This window comes from Lepidothrix coronata, unplaced genomic scaffold (assembly GCF_001604755.1).
Source record: "Lepidothrix coronata isolate B3197 unplaced genomic scaffold, Lepidothrix_coronata-1.0 Scaffold205, whole genome shotgun sequence".
NCBI lineage: Eukaryota > Metazoa > Chordata > Aves > Passeriformes > Pipridae > Lepidothrix > Lepidothrix coronata.
In genome coordinates, this window is record NW_016690385.1 from 891630 (window position 1) to 911765 (window position 20136).

The window sequence follows — 20136 nt, forward strand, 5'->3', positions numbered from 1 at the left end:
AGAAACAGAGTAAGATGAAATCCCGTTCAACATGTTAAGGTGAAAAAAACCCACAAAACCGAACAATGAATCATCAACCTAAGGTTTCTTTTTATCACTAGACTTTTTATTTTGGATGATTTCTATTCCGTGATCTTAGCAAGGTCTTACCTCAACATCCTATTTTCCCAAGAAAAATGACTGTAATCTAATTCAGACCATCAAAGATGACAGGAGAGAGGAATCCAGTACTGGGCAGCAGGAATCAGCCCAGGTCAGACAGAATGTCAGTAGTGCAGTTGCTGAGCAGGGACACAGCAGTAATGCTGTCAACGGGCACTGGTGTTGTCACTGGAGCCTGTCCCTTCTCTTCTGTCATCACTGATAACCAAGAGCAAGGAACAGCCGACCTGCACTGAACAGTAGCTCTGCAAGCTACTGCCAAGGGGTGTGAGAGAGCAGCAGTGCAAAGTTGGGATTTGGCACAGCAAAATGTGAGGGACTTGTGTACACAGCCAACCCCCATGGAAATCCACAGGGGATGGGAAGTTGATGGCTCCAGTGAAAAGCACATGAAAAACCATCTACTCCACGTGTTCACTCTTTGCAGGCATCATTGCAGGAGGGAAGAAAGGAAGGATGGATTTGGGTACATGGGCCAGTTTCATTTCTCAGTGCTGCAGCTCATCACAACTCAATTCTCTTGCTTTGTCTCTCCACTTGTAAGAGGGATCGAAGCAAGTCTGACAACTGTTCTTGTAGAACCTGCCTAGGCTCATCTTCAGCACTTCTGAAGCAAAACAAGTGCAATGTGCAAGAAAGTCAAGAAACAACCAATCAACAAAAAAAGCCCTCCAACAACCACTCCAGTATATGGAAATAAAGTTTAAAATAATCAAAAACAATTACTTGGCTTTAGGAAAAGTCGTTATGACTTAGTGACACAACATTGCTCTGAACAATGCAGCTTTTGGCTGGCTAAAACAACTAAGATCATTCCAGCTTCTTTCACCTGGAACATTCAGTGCAAAATTTTCCCTTATGCCCTTTTTGTCCTGCACCTGTTTTTCAGCAGTCCTGGTGGGAGAGAGCCGGGACAGAGGGGAGGGGAGCACACATGGATCACCAAGAGGGGCACAATTGCATCAATTTGCAACTACCTCCAAATTGCATCAGTCATTGCCTAGCAGGTACTGGGACTTCACTGAACCACACACTTCGCATTCCCAATTAAAACACGTGCATCAGGGAAAGCAGAAAGGCCAAGAAATCTGTGACAGATACATTTACACAGCAGTGATACATTCACATTACACACGATGAGCTGTGACATTCACTGCCTGTTTTTAAAATACATTTTGCCTGAGGAATAGTATCTCCTCTCTATTGTAATTCACAAAACGTTCTGCTTATACCTGGGAGTCCTCCCTGTGTCCACAGCCAACACTCTCCACCCACACAGCTCCTGCCAGCCCGTACCTGCTGCCGTTCCACAGAAGTCAGTGTTGGTGTGATGCCGACTGTCCTGGTTGCATCCATGCTGGTTTTGGTCAGTGCTAGAGGTTGATCCACACTCAAGCTTGGGATTGAGGCATATATGTGATTGGCATGAAGGCTCATTGTCGGGGCAGCTGCCCTCTCGATGGGGCTGCGACTCCTCTCCCGGTGCTCCTTCCTGTAATCCCCGTTGGAAGTCTTGTTTCTAAGGCAGGAAAGAAAAAAGGCCTTACTGTTGTTCCAAGCGCTTCTGAGATATGCAACATCAAATCCCTGTAAGAAACACCAGGAAATGCGCTTTGCTTGGGCTGTGGGAGGTGTAGAATCAATCCCCTCAGAGAGGTACCCCTGGTCTATTCAGCCTCCTTCCCTGCAAAGTGAAGCCAATCATCCCGATTTGCAACCTCTGGCAGCCAGCATTTCTCTTCACTGTAGAATTTCTTCAGATATTCATTCAGATGCACCGAGTTAAAGTGACAACTTTTTTAAGATCAGATAACTCCTCATTTAACATACTGTTAATCCCACTCCCTCTCCTAACACTGCAATATTCACTGCTGAAGCCCAAGGAAAGTTTATTTTACTGAAAAGACACAGTTGATATCAGCAAAAATGCAGTGAGTCAAGGCAGGAAGCAAAATCTTCAGAGCAGAAAATGACAGAAAAGCAAACTACACTGCACTTACCTCAGAATCACTTAATTACAGCTGCTCTTTCAAAAGAGTAATTTCAAACTACTCCTGAAAAGTAAATCCCAGGAGATGTGCTCACATAATTAGCCTATCATTCATTGCAATGGAAATAAAGCTGGGTTTGTATCTGGGGATGAGAGACTTCAGTTTCCATACAGCAGTATAATTGTCATTAAAGGCAAACCAGTGACTCAAGGGAAAGGCACTTCACTCATAACTCAGGGAAGTGTGGGTATCACTGGCAGTCTGGGGAGTACCAGTGTGGTAAGAGTTCACACACTTGCAGGGACTGGTCACTGAGTTTCAAACTGCAAACTCCATCAATCCTTCCCATAGGAAGGCACTAGAGGAGAAAGCTGGCTTTGTGCGAAATAAAACCTGTCTTCAGAAGATTCTTGAAGTACTAATGAAGTGTCCTATGTGTCCTGTGTATAAGTGGGTAAAACCCAAAGTGGTTTTCCTCCCATTTTTTAAAGCATATCACAGCAAATTAATATGCAGGAGCAACCTTTAAAAATGCTGATGAATATTACGCAGAGAGGGAAAAGGAATCAATTCAATACTGAAGTTACAAGTTCAAAAAGCTAATGGCTGTTTCAATATCTGAGGAAATGTCTCCAAAAGGAAGGCTGAGGGGAAAAAAGCCCTGCCAGTCGAGGGAAATAAGGAACCCCTAAAACACCCAAACAGGGTGTGGGGATGTCCCATGGTGATCCTGTCCTGGATCCTGTCCAGTCCTGAATCTTTTAGCCTCACCAGCATCCTGTGACCAGGGATTCCGCAGTCTAAACGACATACTTTGTTAGTACCTTTTCTTCACCGGCTATTTTTGTTTTTTTTTAACCTAAAATCTGTCTTGGTCTGCTTTGCCTCGATTCTTGTATTAGGAGAGAGACAAAGCCATTGCTCCCTGCTCATCATCTTCATGCCACTCCCAAGTTCATCTCTGTTCAACAACCTTTTTTTCCCAATGTAATACTTTATTCAGATAAAACCTGTTCCCATATCTTTGTGGCCCCTCTCAGGTAAGAGCTAGAAAAGTGATCATCTTTCTAGGGATGAGGATCCAGATCTCTGCTGTGTTGAGAAACTTCTCACAGTTCTTCAGTGCTATTGTTGAGCTTGTTTAAGAGTCACGTGGTTGTACAGAAATCTGCTATTCCTGCCTGAATCAAATTTCATTTATTGTGGTAAAGATAGGGTTAATATGATGTCAGGCAACCAGTGACTTGAGAACCTCAGGACACAGCCCTCAAGCAGATTCCCCTGGCATGCTAAGGAGGGAACAGCCAACAGCATAACAATAGGATTTGTAACCCTTTGGATCCCCCTGCTCTGCCCCCCCATCTCTTTCAACTAATTCCAAATTAGCAGTTGCAGGTCAGCAGAACCGACCAGCAGATCCAGCCTCGAAGGTCTCACAGCTGGTGCTCAAGACGGTCCCTGAACACCCTGTGTTTCCCAAACCTCTCTGCAGGCTGAATTTGGACAGCATAAAGCAGCTCAAATCCAGCAGGAATGGCTCTCCCAGCCTCGGGCCTGTTTCAATTGCACTGCTCTGCAGGAGCAGAGCTCAGCAGGAAAGTTTGGAATTGCAGCGCTCTGAGCTAATGACTGATGCAAATGTGAGTTAATGGCAGCGCCGGGGACTATATTTAACATACAGTAGCCTCCTCTTGAATTACAGTATGGAAACAGCTCCTGGACACAACCAAACCCTCCTGCCCCACCCCGAGGAAGCAAGCGGGGAACTTCAGAAATAGCACAGCAGCCATGAGATATCCTGGGAAACAGCAACACGGAAAGCCACGGCAAAAAATCACGGTTTAAATGAAGGCTGTGTAGGGATGGCTTGTTCTCCGTCCTGCAATGAAGAATCTTTGGCGGCTGCAAGCCAAATTCTTACTTTTCAACAAAATATTATCTGGTCTACTACAATTTAAATGACCATTTGGAGGTTGCAAAACCACCTACAGCTCCAGCACATTCCTACTTTTCACTCCCTCAAAGAAAAGAATAATCTCTGTTCAGAATTTTTCTGTTTTAATAAGCACAAGTTGATTTTCAAGGGAAAAATTTAGTTTCCTCCACCAAAAATACTTGTAAAATGAGTCAAAAAAATGTAGCTACACCAGTTGTTTGGGGGTTTTGTCTTATAACTCACTTTTCAACAACTTAGTGCTGCATTTACTGGGGAGTGGGGCTGTCAAGTGACCACTGATGAACAAACTTACTGAAATTTCCAAGCAAAACACATTTTCCATTTTACACAACAGCACCTATTTCACTCATCCTCACTTTAAACAAAAAGTCACAGCCCTAAATAGGGGTGAAGTGGTAGTTTTGCTGCCCCCAAAACACCCAAACCAACAAAAAACCAAACAAAAACCCCAACTCTTAACAAAAGACAAAACACAAAAAAACCCCAACAACACTTTCCTGCAAAGATTTTTGGAAGGGACCAAGAAACTGGGCAATGAGATCAGCCTGATGCCATGAACAAGCACAGCAGGCAGACTTTCCCTAAAGACACCTAAAATTATTGAGTTATCTCAGCAATCTCAGCAGGCGCACCCCAGTCCTGTCTGTAAGCAAATAATGTCCTCTTCCTAAATTAGAACAACTCCTCTTCTGGCCAGGGAACTGTTTTATACTCCACTCTTCAAAGATCCTCTCCTCAATTCATCTACCTTCAACTATATAGTCTTTGAAAAAAAAAGAAAAATATCTGAAGCTTCTATTTCCACATCAGATATTATTTTTTCTGAGCCCAGCTGGAAATGTTACAGCACTGTGTAGGACAGTAACATGATAGCTCTGCCCTTGTGAAAATACACCAGCACTTGTTAGTCCCTCCTATTTAAATATAAACAGCAAATCCTACAGATATCCGACTCCACTTGTAAGACAATTGTACTTAAAATTACTTATAGGGTATTCATCAATTTCCCATTATTAAGTCATTTTAGTTTAAAATGACACTTCAGAAATAATTTTCTATTAGAAATGGAAAATTTTTTACAATTTCAAAATTATTAATTATTACTATTGACATAAGTCATTCTTGTTTTGCTATTAGACACTTTATCTGAGGGGGCAGCAAAACTGCATGTGTATGAAGATAATTACATTTCACTGAAGTCCATCAGCTTAAACATTCCACCTGCACTGAACAAGGAGAAATGCATCCCTTAGGTCAAACATAAGGGCAGAAAATTACAAAGAAGGATTTCTGACCAAGTTTGAAAAAGAACTTAAAAATATATATCACAAATAAATCTAGCTGTCTAAACAGCTTTGCCATCCCCAGACTCCACTTTATCTTAAAAACCAGCATATGCAACCCTGGGCTCCACGTGCAGTGCAACTCTACTGGCTTAAAAAATAGCAATTCCCACGGTGAGACCATCAGTCATATCCACCACCCTTCCTCCCTGCTAACACAGGTAATTCCAGCTACTTGCAGGTTTATTTTAGCAAAATTACAATTCCAACCTAAAATTAATTTCTCCAACACTTGAAAAACAGACAATTGTTTCCCATGTTGCTTCCCAATGAATCATAACCCGGACTCCAGCACTTACCAAGCATCATGTGCTCGGGTGGATGTCATACCAAAACCACACACATCCTGACTGGAATTCTGCTGCAGTCTGGTTCTAAAGAAATTTCTACTGAAAGCAATGCTCCAGCCCTCCTCAGAACCAGCTCAAAGGGACTCAAATGCATTGTTTGCATTTTTTGCTGCAGACCCTTTAGCCGCGGCTGTTCTGTTCGCTGGCACTGAGCGGGGGTAATTCACACTCTGCTACGGGAACAAGAGAACTCTGCCAGCTGCTTAAGGAAAAGGGAAAAAAGAGGCCCAGTGAAGGGGACAGCTTTGCTTGCACTCACTTTCAGCCTGCAGATCCTTAAGGAACAGTTGCCAAAAGCATTACTGTACCTCCAAGAGAAGAAATCACACTCTCTTTGGCAGAACCAGAGCTCTGACTTGAAATGGTTGCACAGGGGAGTGTGTTGCACAAAGAACAACTATGCAAAATGTTTTCTTTACACAAATACAATGCATAATATTGCTTGGGAGTAAACTTCCATTTGTGTAACAAGTCAAATATGATTTAAATATTTTTAGCATCTTTGTAATATTTATTTTCTAACATCTTTTATTGTCTTTATTCATTAACTCTGAAGTCTGAAAGAGGACAGTTGCTTTTGTTAAAGATTGCTTAAGGATCTATAATCCACTGATACTTAATATCTGCTCCACATGACAGGGATCATTTCCTGTGAAAGTATCTACTTTTATCTACATTACTTGTGTTACTGTGAGGTGGGAAAACTAGAATTTAAGATGGTATTTCAAAATACAATGATGCATATGCATAGGGAAAAATCCGGAGTGTTCTTTACTCAGATTTTTTTTAAGCAAGCTGAATTGACTTAAAAAAAACCCCAACAACCCAAATAAAACCTGAAAGTAATATCACTTTGCTCTGTCAGTCAATCATCTGAAGTATTTATAACATGAAAAAATACCCCAAACAGCCCAATGCCCTCTTCAAACCACATCTCCTCTGAATGACTGTCATCTAAATATATAACCCTTTCCTATCCTGCTTTATTAACTTCATGTTTCGCAGTTCCTTCAAGTAGCCTTTTCCTTTTATGGCTCAGTACTCCATTCCAAAGAGGCTTCAAAGAGGCAACTTGCAGAGATCATTGTCTCTGCAGGAATCACTCCTGCCACAGAACCTGGACACACGACAGGGTTTCCCGAGAAAGTTAATGAATGTCCTCCCTTTCTTTGCCACTGCTGATATTTTAACATTATTTGTAGAGTATCTCCATCCCTGCAGGAAACCTGGCCAAACTAAAGCTCATGTTTTTGTACCAACACACAGGTCAAGCTGGTAACTGCTCTCCCAGGAAGGCCTTTCTGGAAGCAGCACTGGAGCATCCCTGTCTCCTGCTGTGATCCTGCCGGGGCCAGCTGGCCATGGAGGGCTCTGCCACAGGTCTGGCCTGGCCTGGAACATCCTCCAGCCCTTTGCCCATCCCAGTGTGGTTTAACAAGGATAGAAACAAGCGGCTGAGCCTTCACTTTCTGCTTCAGGCTACAAACAACTCCTGAGAGCCACCCAGGATTTCAAGCACTGCCTCCAAGCTTCTCCGGCCACCAGTAATTAAAGTTAACTTCTCCCAGAAAAGAGCTTTTTGTTCTTTTGAATTTTTAACTTGAGCACCAGCCCCAGTCTGGGAAATTAAACATCATATTTATACAAGTTCTCTCAGAGTCCAAATCACACATGCACCAACCACACCAATTTTCCCTGCTCTCCCCACTCCTCTGTAGTTGGAATTCTGCAGTTCCTTCCCTTAAAAAGTTTCAATTAATGATATTTTTTTTCAGCTTAGTGCTACAGCTAATGGAAAGACCTTTGAAATGAGAAGTCTAAACCATTGAAAATACCCTAACAAATAGGACAATCTTACATATAAACAAACACAGGTCAGACTTTCTATATTTATCCTCATCAAAACAGGATTTTCAGAGATAAAATCTCGGACAAGATTGTCACTTACAAATGGAATCAACAAAGAGGACAGATTTCACAGTAAAATAATCAATAATAAGCTGTGAAATGCATAAAGGAGTGTCCCATTACTGCCTGCACCAAGCACAAATTTTCAGATACAGATGAGCTTCTCTTCCTGAAAAGGCTTAATATTCACAAGTATGAAAGAATGCAAGAGAACCACAGGATGTAAGAACTCAGTCCAAAGCCAAACCCACAAAACTGAAATCTAAATCAAATGTACAGTAAAATCAATTAGCACAACCTCAGATCCTACTTATTTTCTCACAGGAATTTTTTCTTTAATATTTGGCCATCTTTGCTCCAACACTCGAAGGATTTTTTTAAAAGGTAGCACTGGTTTCTTCATAAAAGTAATCACTCATTCCATCCATAAGTAAAATGCTGAGATTCATTAAATGAAAAATTACATCACTGCTGGAACACATGTACATATACAATGCAGAAACACTGACAAAGTTACCTCACTGCAATAGGTACAGGTTGCAGGTTACCTGTAATTCAACCTTCAAAAAAAAGGGGGGGAAAATTGCCCACTAATCTCTCTGCTCTGCAGTGCTACTGCCTGTTTGCTCAACTCCAAACCTACTCCAACTCCTGCATTTAGGTCCTCATTTTGCTTGGTACACCTGATGGCTCATTCTAAAGTTCCATAATTTTTTGAAGAAATTAAACCATACCTGAGATGCAAACAACAAAATTTTAACACATAGTAAATATCCAGAAAAATTCTGAAAAGGTAAGGGGTGTCATTAATTCTGCTGAGGTAGCTGTAAATATGAATTAGCCTGATAGGAAAATTACATAAATTTTTAACAATCGTTAATTGTTTAAAAGGTGGAATTAGAGCAACAGAACATTCCAGCATTTCAGTACTACCACAGTGGGTATAACTGGTTATTGCAGTAAGCTTAAAAAATTTCCTAAAATGTACAGTGATTTCTGGAGTATAAACATAATCCCATTTCACATCTTCAAACTTTGGTTTAACTCTTTCGAGGTGGGACCAACAGCTGAGTACAGTTGCCACCAGCTCTGACTTAGTTTTCAAGGACTGAGGACAAAAAGTATTCATCCCTTAGTCAAAGAGGAGAAACTTTCTGGTCCTCTAACCTGCAAGGGGGTATCTTTGGCTTCCCTCTCCCAACTCTGCCCAGGAACAGCACAGTTCTTGGGAAAGAGACAGGACAAGTAACTAACCTTTGAGATTTATCTGATTCAGTCACCCCTCCATATAAATAAAATATAATGGCCAGTCTTCGGGAGCGAAGATTTGGGAAAGGTCATTAACCCTTCGAGCCTGCGCAGTGGATTTTTTAGGTGAGTTTTTAGGTGAGACACAGCGTGCGCTGAACTGAGCCCACCCTTTAATCCTGAGGTTCATCTGCCGGGGCCGAGCAAGCTTGGACAGTGGCAGTGAGGGTCTTAGGACGTAGGTTTGTTTAGAGTGACCTTCTCTTAGATGGATTGCCTTACAGGGCTGACGAGCTCCATCTGCCCGGGGGGGCTGGGAATCGAACCCAGGTCGCAGCGGTGAGAGTGCTGCACCCTAACCACTAGACCACCAGAGGCCGGTTAGCACCACTCCATAACTCCCTCTTGAAAGAACAACAGTAGCTTCAGTTGCCTTTGGAAAATCCTGCACAACTGCACTAGAAAAATGCATAACAGAAGAACTATTTCTGCCAACTGTGAAGAACAAAAGACAGAAGAAGTGAACATTTGGGAAGCTGAGAAAGGCACTGCAGAGGATGTGGTCTGTCTTTATGAGATGCTGCTACTGCAGTTCAGAGAGCACTTTTTTGGAAGGTAGTTTCAGTAAAAGTGAAAGATTCAGACATATCAAAGCATGCCAGAAACTCAATCCTACAGCTGCCAGTCAGGACCCACAACTAAGATTTCATTTCTAGCTCAAAAGTAAACTCTACAGAAGTCACCATAGTAGCAGGGTACTTGGTGGCACAATAACCTTATTTTGAGACAGTCAAACAAAGCTGGTGAAGCAGAGGGAGTCTGTCAGCGCTCACTTCTGGAGAGCAAGGCAGGGTAATGCAGATACTGGGATCAACAGAACAGGATCTAGAAAGGCAAGTCACTGCTGCAAGGGAAACTAGAAGTGTCTGTGCAGAAATCTGAACTGTTTCAAGTCCATAAGGCACTTTGAATGCTTGGAGGGGAGAACTTCCAGAAAAGCAAATGATAAAAAAACGAGGTTAAAGAGACACTCCAAACTTTCCCTAAAGTTTCTAACAAGCAGGAAGAAAAATCTGACAGCACAGGGAAAGAGCAAAGGGGCTTCCATGCAAACAGCTCAAAGGTCAGAGGGGTTACTGTAAAAATTCAGAGGCAGCTGTAAAGGGATTCATTTGTACCCACTGCATTGCCCACCCAAACACCTCTGGCAGACATTTCCTCCCACATTCTACCAATTCATGAGCTGGGTCATGTGCAGCTTTTATAATTCAGCCATATTAACATCCTTTTGAAGTTCAACTTGGCACATGCAACAAACCTTTTATACCGAGTCACTGGAAAATACCGTAAAAACTATTTATGGTCACACAGAGAATCCCACAGGCCAATGGCAGAGAAAAGCTGCAACAGAAAATACAGCAGTGGGTCATGTCCCAGTGCAGCAAGATCAGCCACATCCACGTGTGCTCAACACTGCCAGGGAGCATCAGTCTGTTCTACAGGCTCTAGGAAAACTCAGTGGTAAAGCTGTGCAGGACTGCCAGAGGAAATAAAAAATGGCAGTCACATTTTCTTAGAGGATTCACTGGGCTGCTCCTCACAATATTTTCTACTTTTTTTTTATTTGGAAAAAATATTTTTGTTCATCACTCAATGCCTGTCATGGAACTGTTTCTGTAAAAGTGAGCACCAGGTTAAGTCAGTCTGTGAATCCCTAATTCTCACCAGTTTACGGGATTTTACTTGGTTCCATCATCTAAAAGATGCATCAAGTGAAAATCTTACAGTAGAGGAGCATATAAAAATTTTTTTTCAAAGAGATGATGTGGGAAGTAAAAGATACCAACAACATGAGAATGGTAGGTTTATTTATTAAGAGCTTTAACAACACAACCCAATCTCTGAAAATAAGGTCACAGTGCTGGAATTAACTGTACCAAATTTCCAGCTTCAGTGGGTCTTATGAGAAAGACGGGAAAGGGCCTGGATCCTTAAAGCTTATGAATTGTGGTCTCTATCCATCAGATACATACTATAACATTAGCTGATGTGCAGCGGGAAAAGCAGAGAAAGTACAATAAATCACTTTCATACAAAAATTTCAACAACTCTCAAAGAACCCCCAGGTTCTTCAGGCCTTTAGACTGAGAATAGTGTATAAATAACTGGTTTTAAGAAATCAGATTTTTTTCACAGGTTGTTTTATAAAAGGAATAAACATTTCATTAGAAGTTTATTGAAACTCTTTGTAATTGCTAATAAAATCTGAATTATCAAAACCTCTAGAAGCACTATAAATACAGTAACAGCTTCATTGTATATTGCACAACTATTCTTACCAATATAGTTGCCATAGGTTTGAAAAGAAACGTTGGAATCCGTTTCTCCCGGGCTGGGGGTGGGGGCAGCGAGGGGAGGGCGGGGAGTCCTTTGTTCGGGGCCTTTTGGGGGTTTGGTCCGGGACAGGACTGAGCAGGAGCCCGGTTTTTGGCCGCCTCCTTCTCTTTTCCTGAGAGGAAGTTTTTCCCCACAGGACACCTCGCAGAGGACAACTGAGAGAGAAACTGACCCATCTGAGAGCGAGGTATTCTGCTTTCGAGACTGCTTGTGGGAAAAAGACTTTTTTTTTTCATTTCTGACTGCCGGCACACGTGGCTGTAAGCACCTTCTGAACTGTTGGGACAGTCCTGCATTCCCCCCCTCCCCGGGTTGCCGCGGGTTTCTCCCCCCCCACACACCTGGGGATTTGGAACTTTGTTTTGTTTCTTCTGAAAGTTTTTGACTGCACCATTTGTTGTTTATTCAGACTTTGTTAATGCAAAGCTGTTTCTTCTCCTTTTCCACACTTCCACCTGAAGTCTCTTAATTTTTAAGTTGTAATCTTGTTAAACCAAGACAATAGTAAAACAATTCCTTTGAAAAGCTGATAAGCAAAGCAACCCCAGCAGCAGTTGCATGTTTAGAGGGCACTTCTGCAACTCAGGTGCTTGAGTTATCCATCACACTCTGCAATCAACAGTATCCTCTCACTGCAGCTTCTGGTTTAAAGGAGACTTTAGTTAAAAAAGCAAACCACAAGCAAAAATGTTCGGGGATTTTACTCCCTTTCCTCCCCTCTCCCCCCTTTTAAAGTATTGGTTTGTGAATAATGAAAGTTACTGATTAAAAATGTGACTAAGAGATTCATGAGGCATCATTCAGGCAGCACGACCTCAGCGACGTCAGTCATGTCCACATGGCTCACAGACATATGGTACAAATTACTCGGACGGACAAGGACTGTAAAAGCAGGACTGTGACAGGAACATCGGAATCGACCACAACGTGACTGCACTGTGTGACTGTTCCTTACGGAGCACAGCACATGTGCACCACCTCAAACACAACATGCAGCAGTAACTGGAGCATGCCAAGCTCCCCCCAGATGCTCTAAAGGCTGTTCCCATGGCTTACCAAACCCACCCCTCTCCTTCCTCACCAGGTATCCTGCGCTCTGGTCAGTAAACCAGGCGTATCCCATCCCCCCTGCACACACAGTCCCACAGGTACAGCTGCTGCTGTTCTGGGCACATCCTGCTGTGCTTCAGGAACATTTACATCGGGAATGAGGAGCTGCAGTTTGTGTACAGCACCAGTGCAGTTAGGTAAGAAATGCAGAGGCAGCTCAGCGTGAGCTGAGTGGTACAGACATGGGATCCACCCATACAGGGATCCACCCACACTGGATCCATCCACATGGGTGTACACCCACACAGGGGTCCACCCATCGTGGGATTTATCCACGTGGGGGTCCATCCACACCAGGACCCCATCCACACGGGATCTATCCACATAAGTGTCCACGCTCACAGTATCCACTCCCATGGCATCCATTCACAGGTCCATCCATACGGGTGACCAGCCACACAGGACCCATCTACACCGGATCCATCCCCACTGGATCTGATTCAGCACCACAGCGCGTGGATCTCAGCAGCATTCCCTACCCCCTGGGAGAAGCGGTCCCGTCACTGAGGTCAAACCCTCCAGACTGCAAGGGCAGGGAAGCCCTTTTATTTCCCTCCTCGCTTTCTTTTGAGATAAACCTCAAACGCAGCCCAGCCCTGGCCCAGTGCAGGGCAGGGTCCCCCCAGACTCCGGGCATCGCCCCCGGCGCAGGACACGACCCCCGGCCCACCCGTCCTGTTGGCGCAAGAGTCCCCCGGGAGCGGCCCCGGTATCCGACTGGAGATCCATCAGCTCCCTTCCCCAGATCATGTTTGGGAATCACAGCCATGTTTGTTCAGCCAGACCCGCTGCAAGGAGTTAAACCCACTGGGCTGTGCCTGCTGCCCTCCAGCACCAGCACTGCCAGCCCGGGGAACAAAACTACTGATTCAACTAGAAATTCATGTAAAGTTTGATTCCAAATCTTACCCTCACAGAGTCATTGTCTATAGCAACAGTGTCCACAACATTCTAATTCTCAAGAGCGCAACTTTCTAGTAAAAGGCACATCTGTCAAACTGCAGGAAACATCTGGGAAAATGGTTAAATAGAAATAAGTGAGATTAAACCTTTGTTTCCATGGGGTTGGGATATACATTTAGAATAAGCTTGCAAAGGTTCTTTTCTTGCCTCTTGCTTAGATATCAGGCTTTTGGATTGGTGCTGAATTTCACCCCATGACAATATATGATAGTTCACATAATGTAAAATTTTACTTTCACCCTGGGGTAAAAATCCAACACCAGGGCTCAAGGGATTCCCCATTCACTAAATAGTTGGACTCCATGATCCTTATGGGTCCCTTCAAATTAGGTAATTCATGTTCCATCCCTGTGTGCACAGGCGCCCAGGCACCTTCCCTAAGTGGGTGTCCAAACCTCCGTATGGGTGCTTGGACCCCCTGTGCAACACTAACACAGCTTTTCCCCCTCACAAGGCATCTTGGAGCCTTGCCACTCTATGGAAGGGTTATGCTTCTTCACATGAGATGTAAAATGAAAGTGGGAAACATGATATCAAAGCAGAAATCTGGAGCTCACTAACAAACCCCTTCTGTTTGCGAGTGGAGGAGACACCTGAGCTAACATTGCTTGATTTTTCAAGTACTTCAACATATACCCAAATTTTGACAGATAGGTATTTTTGCAAAGGACTGATAAGCTATCAATCAGATTGCTTTTAGCCCTGGAACTGTTCATAACAAACCTTTTACACGTGCTTGAACTGAAAGGGAGTGGAGTGCATTCTGAAATTCCCCCTTGGCTAAGAACTGTAAAACTCAGTGTTAAATATTAACTCAGGTATGGTGGCTTTTTCAAGTCCACCTCTGAAGGTTCAATTAAACATATATTTCTTGGAAGCAACTGAACAGTGATTTTGTGTATTGTGCAATCTCCATTAGTAAATAAGAAAATACATATGATTGATTCAGTCCATCATTCAAGCAAAGAAAAAAAAAATTAGGAAGAGCAGTTTGAAACCTGCCTCGTGATTCTTTCTCCACTTAATCAATAAGAGTAACATTGTATCAGTTCCACTGGCAATAGAGTTCAGCTTCAACAGGACTGATTTGAGAGGCCCAGGTGAACCGTAAAATACTTCAAGAGCATATTTGTGCCCGGAGGACTGAGTGAGGATGCTTCACTCAGCAAATGAGAAACACTTGGGGTGTTCTGAATTGTGTGTTGGGGTTTTTATCCAATTCCAATTTGTCACAATAAAGTGATAGTGTAAACATATTTCTTAATACCATATGAAGTTTGGAACCCAAAAAGGAGCAGTTAGCAGCAAAGAACTTCTCTGACAACTCCCACACTACCTCTGCAAGCCAGTTCTGCATCTTTTCAAACCCTGCTGGAGCTGGAGCCTCCTCCACAATGAGGACCTGATTTTCTGCAGAACATTTCCACTCTGGGTTCTCAATCAGGCTCAGGGAATGGTAAGGAGGAAAGTGACAGAGCCCACCTCTAATGAGGAGGGCCTTGTTTTATTGAGTACTTCAGATCTTAAGGTTTCTGGCTTTGAGCTACCACAAGCTTGAAGAAGATGCAGCTGACCTTGCTCTGAGCAGGAGGTTGGATGAAATGGCCTGTTCTAACACAAATTATTTTTTGGTCTTTGAATACAGGTCACTTTTAGGACAGATTTTTTTAAAGGCTGCCCTGGTGATTTCTACCACAGTGTCATTAAAGTGCACAGATGCCATTGGATGTTCATGGTAAAAAATCTGTGGTGTAGGGCAGCTTCCACACTGCAGGAGTCTTATGGGTGGGACTGACATGATTCTTCTTTGTAACAAAAGCGAAGACAAACCAGAATTTGAAACAGAAGAGTCTGGGTCTGGACGGTTTACGTCTGAAACTACACATCATTTTGCATGACACATTAAACTACTCTATTCATGTGCAGACCTTTCTTCATTACAAGAAAAAGCCGAATTATATATCACAGAAACCAAGAGATGATTATTCCTCAGATATCAACTTAACAGCTGCAAACATTTTGCCATAAGGTGATTTCTGTATAGAAATTAATTTTCATTGCAATCCTAATGCCAACAAACCAAATGGGAATCCCAACAAACAGAAAATATTCTGTCCACAAGCCTTCTTGTCCCAAACCCCAACTTCCAGCCTGATGTACTCCATGAGTAAACAAAAATAATGGTCACAATAGGAACTCAAATGGTTATTTCTCTTTAAAGCTCTTTGGCCTGGGCACCTCTGGCTGATGGAAGGGGAGCTGGGGACTCTTAGGGCAGAGGTGCGTCCCGCGGGCAGGGCTGTGTGTGCCCGGCTGGGACAAGGCAGTCTTTGTATTCCCGGGGATTCGGGAACCCGAGAGAGAGTGGGAGGGAGGGAGGGAGGGAGGAAGAGAACCCGAGAGGAGGGAGAGAGGGAACCCGCGGACACGCTCGGTCATGCCTGGGCAGCGCTCACCCCGCCAGGCTTCCCCAAACGCACCCCGGAGGTGGAACAACGCGGCCACCCTGCCCGCACACACAGAGAGAATTCTCACTTAATCCGAGTTCCTAATTACCCTCCTGTAAATCAGAGTGATTTCAGTGAATTCATGGGAAAACAAAGGTGTGTTTCAACCCGAGGCTCAAAACAAGCGCACTTCTATTTCACATAGCACCGGAAAATGAAGTGCGGTGCAAAAAGCACTTTTTACTTCAGCAAGATTAATCTTTAGTGAGTGCATTTCAAGTAAAACATCTGAGGGACACACCAGAAAGTGTGAAATGCAAACAAAGGAATTCCATATTACCTGTGGAAGGAGTGGAAATACTCTTTCTCCCCAAGGAGCTTATGGGAGTATACAACCTCTATCATCACAAAAATACAAAAGCTTTATAAGTATATATAAGTAAGGAAGGTAGCACCACATACTGATTTTTAAAAATTAAACCACAAGGTCTCAAGTATATTCCATTATCTTAAAGCTGAGAATCATCTCCTTTGAAAATAGCTTTTGATAAATTGTTCTTTGCACAGAAATTCCATTACATATTTCAGAACGCCAGGAGGTTTGCCAGGGCATTTGATTCACTCTGCTCTGGACACTGTACTCCAATAGTTGTGTTTTTCCACAATAAAAGTAAAAACACTCACAGGTGATACTTCAAGGAGTTATACCTGAGCAGGGAATATCTCAAAGCCCTCCCTTTCCAAACAAAAGGCTGACGTAACTGGATTTCTAATAAAATATTCAAAGCCTTTAAACGGATTCATTCCCACTGAAGCACAGTGGGGTGCCGCTACCTAAGAGTTAAGACCAAATTGCTATTGAAAGATTCTACCATTTATAATGAACCAAAGATACAATTCTTGTCCTATTTAATTACATTTCCAACCACAAGACGCTGGTGTTAAGAGGATGAACACACAGCTGCTTCCCAGTTCTACCAGCACCATCACAAAGACCCAAATGCCTGACCAAGAGCTGCTGGAGGTTATAAAGACTTCTGTCTTCTAAGCACTGACTTCCAAATGAAAGTGGTCTGCCCATCTGGACACTGGGAATCACTGGAGGCATTCACACACCGCTTTGGGCAGAGATGTGCAGTCTGCAGCCCTCATACTGATCATGGCAGCTGTGCCCAGATTTTGTATCACCAACTCTTTCATCCTATGCTTTCAGGGGACTTGGTCCTGAAAAGGAGACTGAAACTTATCTTTATAGTTTGAGTCACAGAAATAAATGTCTTTGCTATCACCAAAGATATTGTGCCATCTAGTTTCTCCACGTTACACTCCACGTCTCTTACAGATCTGGTTTTCTAAATTAAATGTTGTCATACTTTCTAGAACCTTCAAGTCACACACTGCCATTATTGTGTTCTATAAAACATCTATTTCCCCAAACCTACTGTCTTTTTCCTTATTGTGAAAAACTCAAGCTTCTACAACACACTTCCCATCTCCAAACCAAAATTTTTAGGACAGTTCCACAGAGTTTGAGTAATCCATTTCATTTGTTAAACCAGAACATCAAAATCCAAAAAAGAGGGAAAACATTCAGAAAAAAAAACTTCACTGGCTGTGGAGGCAGGGAAATAGGAGTAAAATTTAAAGAATGTTTGTGAACTTTTCTGATATATCTGAAATACACAGACATTCAGCTATTTCAGATGCATCACAAAAGTTCCAGTTTCTGTAATATTCCATTGAAAGTACATTTTTCTTATGGCCAGATCAAACTTACAAAATGAAGTAGAAAAAAAGATGGCCTCATGGATGCTATTTTAGGTTATAATTCATTTGCAGTAGATGGTTTAATTAAACACATTAAATCACATGAGCTCTGGACAGAAAACCAGTCTTTTTATTATAAGAAGATGCATGTTTCATGTACAAAATCACAGAAAGAATCCATTGAGTAGAACCATAGAAGTATACCACACTGGAAAATATTGGATAGCTTTAATGTATATCTAAGGGATCACTGAAATAACTGCCTGTATCTTTTAGTTTTGAACCTTGGTTGCACAAGAGTCTGCTGGTTCAGACTTCATTATTTTTATGGCCTCCACTGTTATAACGTACATATGTGCCAGCTGTGTTTTATTTCATCACTAGAAAATTAGTTTTTTTAAAAAAATAGAAATCACACTTTTCCCCATAAAGTTGCATAATGTTTCAAAAATGCCATAAATCTCTGCGGTTGTGTAATGCATGTGTGCCACAAAACACAGCACACAGTTCTTTCCAACACCAGCACTCTCAGCTCCAAAGAAAGGCTACAAATAGTTAAATTTTTAGGCAAAAGAAGAAGGTATGTTGTAAAGTCTCTTTCAGCTTGTGAGCTTTTATTGTTTTGCATTACTTCAGTGCTGGATTCCTGATTTGTAACAAATTCCAAGAGTGCAGACTGCAGGCCCAGCCTCTGACTAACACTGTGGTGATTTATTTGAGGATAAATACCTCTGTCACATCTCAGGGCTGCACACCAGAGTCCAAGGCAGCACGGAATGCGTGGAATGCCGGGGCTGCAGGAGCTGAGGCAGCAGGGACAGGCATCAGGCTGCTGAACCACTCCATGGCTTCCTCCAGTCAAGAATGAAAGGAATTCTCTAAGTCTGAACTTTGTGCCAACCACGCTTGCATTCCCAGGAATGAGTACGCAGCAAGAATGGCATTTGCTGATTGCCCAACACGTGCACCTCACTCACGGACACCTTACCTGTCGGACACATTCCACATCTAACTGTCAGAGCCGTGCAATCCCTCAGTAATGTTTAGCAACAACTGCAGTTTGCCCAGTTGTCAAGGCAGACAAGGGAGCAGCTGGCTCACAAGTTCCTGGCCTCAAAAAAATGCAAAGTATTTGTGTTTCTCCTCCTCCTGCCTCCCCACCCCCATCCGCACAGAGCGCCCAGAATGGGGGGAAGTGAAAGGGGCAGATAACAAAGAACAACCGAACAATACTTCAGGAATTGTAAGGTGAATACGTGTGTTTAACTATAAATAGCTGAGCTAATTCCTGTTACTTCATGCTGTACGAAAACAAAAGAAAATAAGAAACCCCATCTAATCGCAGCAGCTTTTAGGCAGATCTCCCATACAAGCTGGAACAAAAGGAAAATCCAGAGCAAAGTTTTTAGCCAGGGCATGATTTGAGCACACAGAGAGATGCAGAGGATAATCTTAAATAGCGTGGCACTTACAGATGTGGATTGAACATCCGACTCATTTTAGAGACATGGTCGTTTTCACAGTCTAGCTCCTCGTCCCCTTGGTCCATGCTGAGCTTCCTCTTGTTGGGGCTGATGGGAGGAGGGCCCGTCCGGTGGTTGGTAAGCGCAGGGGACACGGGAAGGGGCTGAATTCGGGGCTCACCTCTCAGTGCTGCCTCACCTAGGGGGGAACACGGCAGAGAGTGAACACGGCAGGGAAAAGACAGGTGAAATAACATGCTTTGAAAACGTGCTTGCAGAAAAATTTCCCCAAAATTTCAAAAATTTCCCAAACTGCACGGGCACGTTCAACATGGTTGTACCACAACAATGCTTTATGCTGGCAGTTGAGAAAAGGCAGCATAAGAGGTGGGAGCTCACCTCAGATGATCTGAAAGGCTGAGCTAACTCATCTTTGCAACAGCTTTTTTTACTCAGAAACATTCCTTCGCACAGGCTGCAATTCCAACACCGAGCTTTGATTACCTCACTCTGCAAACCATGACTGCTCACAGTGAAATAAGCTTTGTTCCTTTTCTTATAGTTGTGGTTATAATTCCAGGGCTACAGTTCACATTTATGCCAAATATCCAAGATATAAAACCGAATGAACGTTCAAATTCTCAGATGATACCCTTAACAAAAAGCTGTCCAAAACAAGCTTGTCTGGTATATAACCAGGCAAGGGAAAAATTAAAGAAAAAAATTGGAACTTGCTGATGCAAGTTTTAAGTACTTTAAAACTGTGTTTTTGGAGCTGTGAACAAAGAGCACAATTCTTCAGCACAGGAATCACAGAATTTCAATTGGATAATGCTAATTTCCATCTGGGCTGACGGGGGGGGGGGGGGGGGGGGGGGGGGATGGTAGGCTCCTGAGTAGATTATAAATTTTTATATAATCTAACACTTACCAGAAAACACCATTCACAGCATATGAGAGCTGTGCATAAATAATTTCAGCAACAACAGAGTTGCCTTTGCATAAACACATTGACATATCGTTGCTAAAC

At 42.9% G+C, this 20136-nt stretch overlaps 1 protein-coding gene across 2 annotated transcripts in view; it reads right to left on the reverse strand.

The window, feature by feature from the left end:
• VGLL4 (vestigial like family member 4) overlaps window positions 1–20136 on the reverse strand; it is an 85766-nt gene that overhangs the window by 6650 nt on the left and 58980 nt on the right. For both annotated transcript variants that reach the window (XM_017832753.1, XM_017832752.1), the window contains 2 exons: window positions 19116–19305; window positions 1459–1681 (listed from right to left, as the gene is read on the reverse strand). In XM_017832753.1, the coding sequence (XP_017688242.1) occupies window positions 1459–1681; window positions 19116–19305 (413 nt within the window). The remainder of the gene's footprint in view (window positions 1–1458; window positions 1682–19115; window positions 19306–20136) is intronic.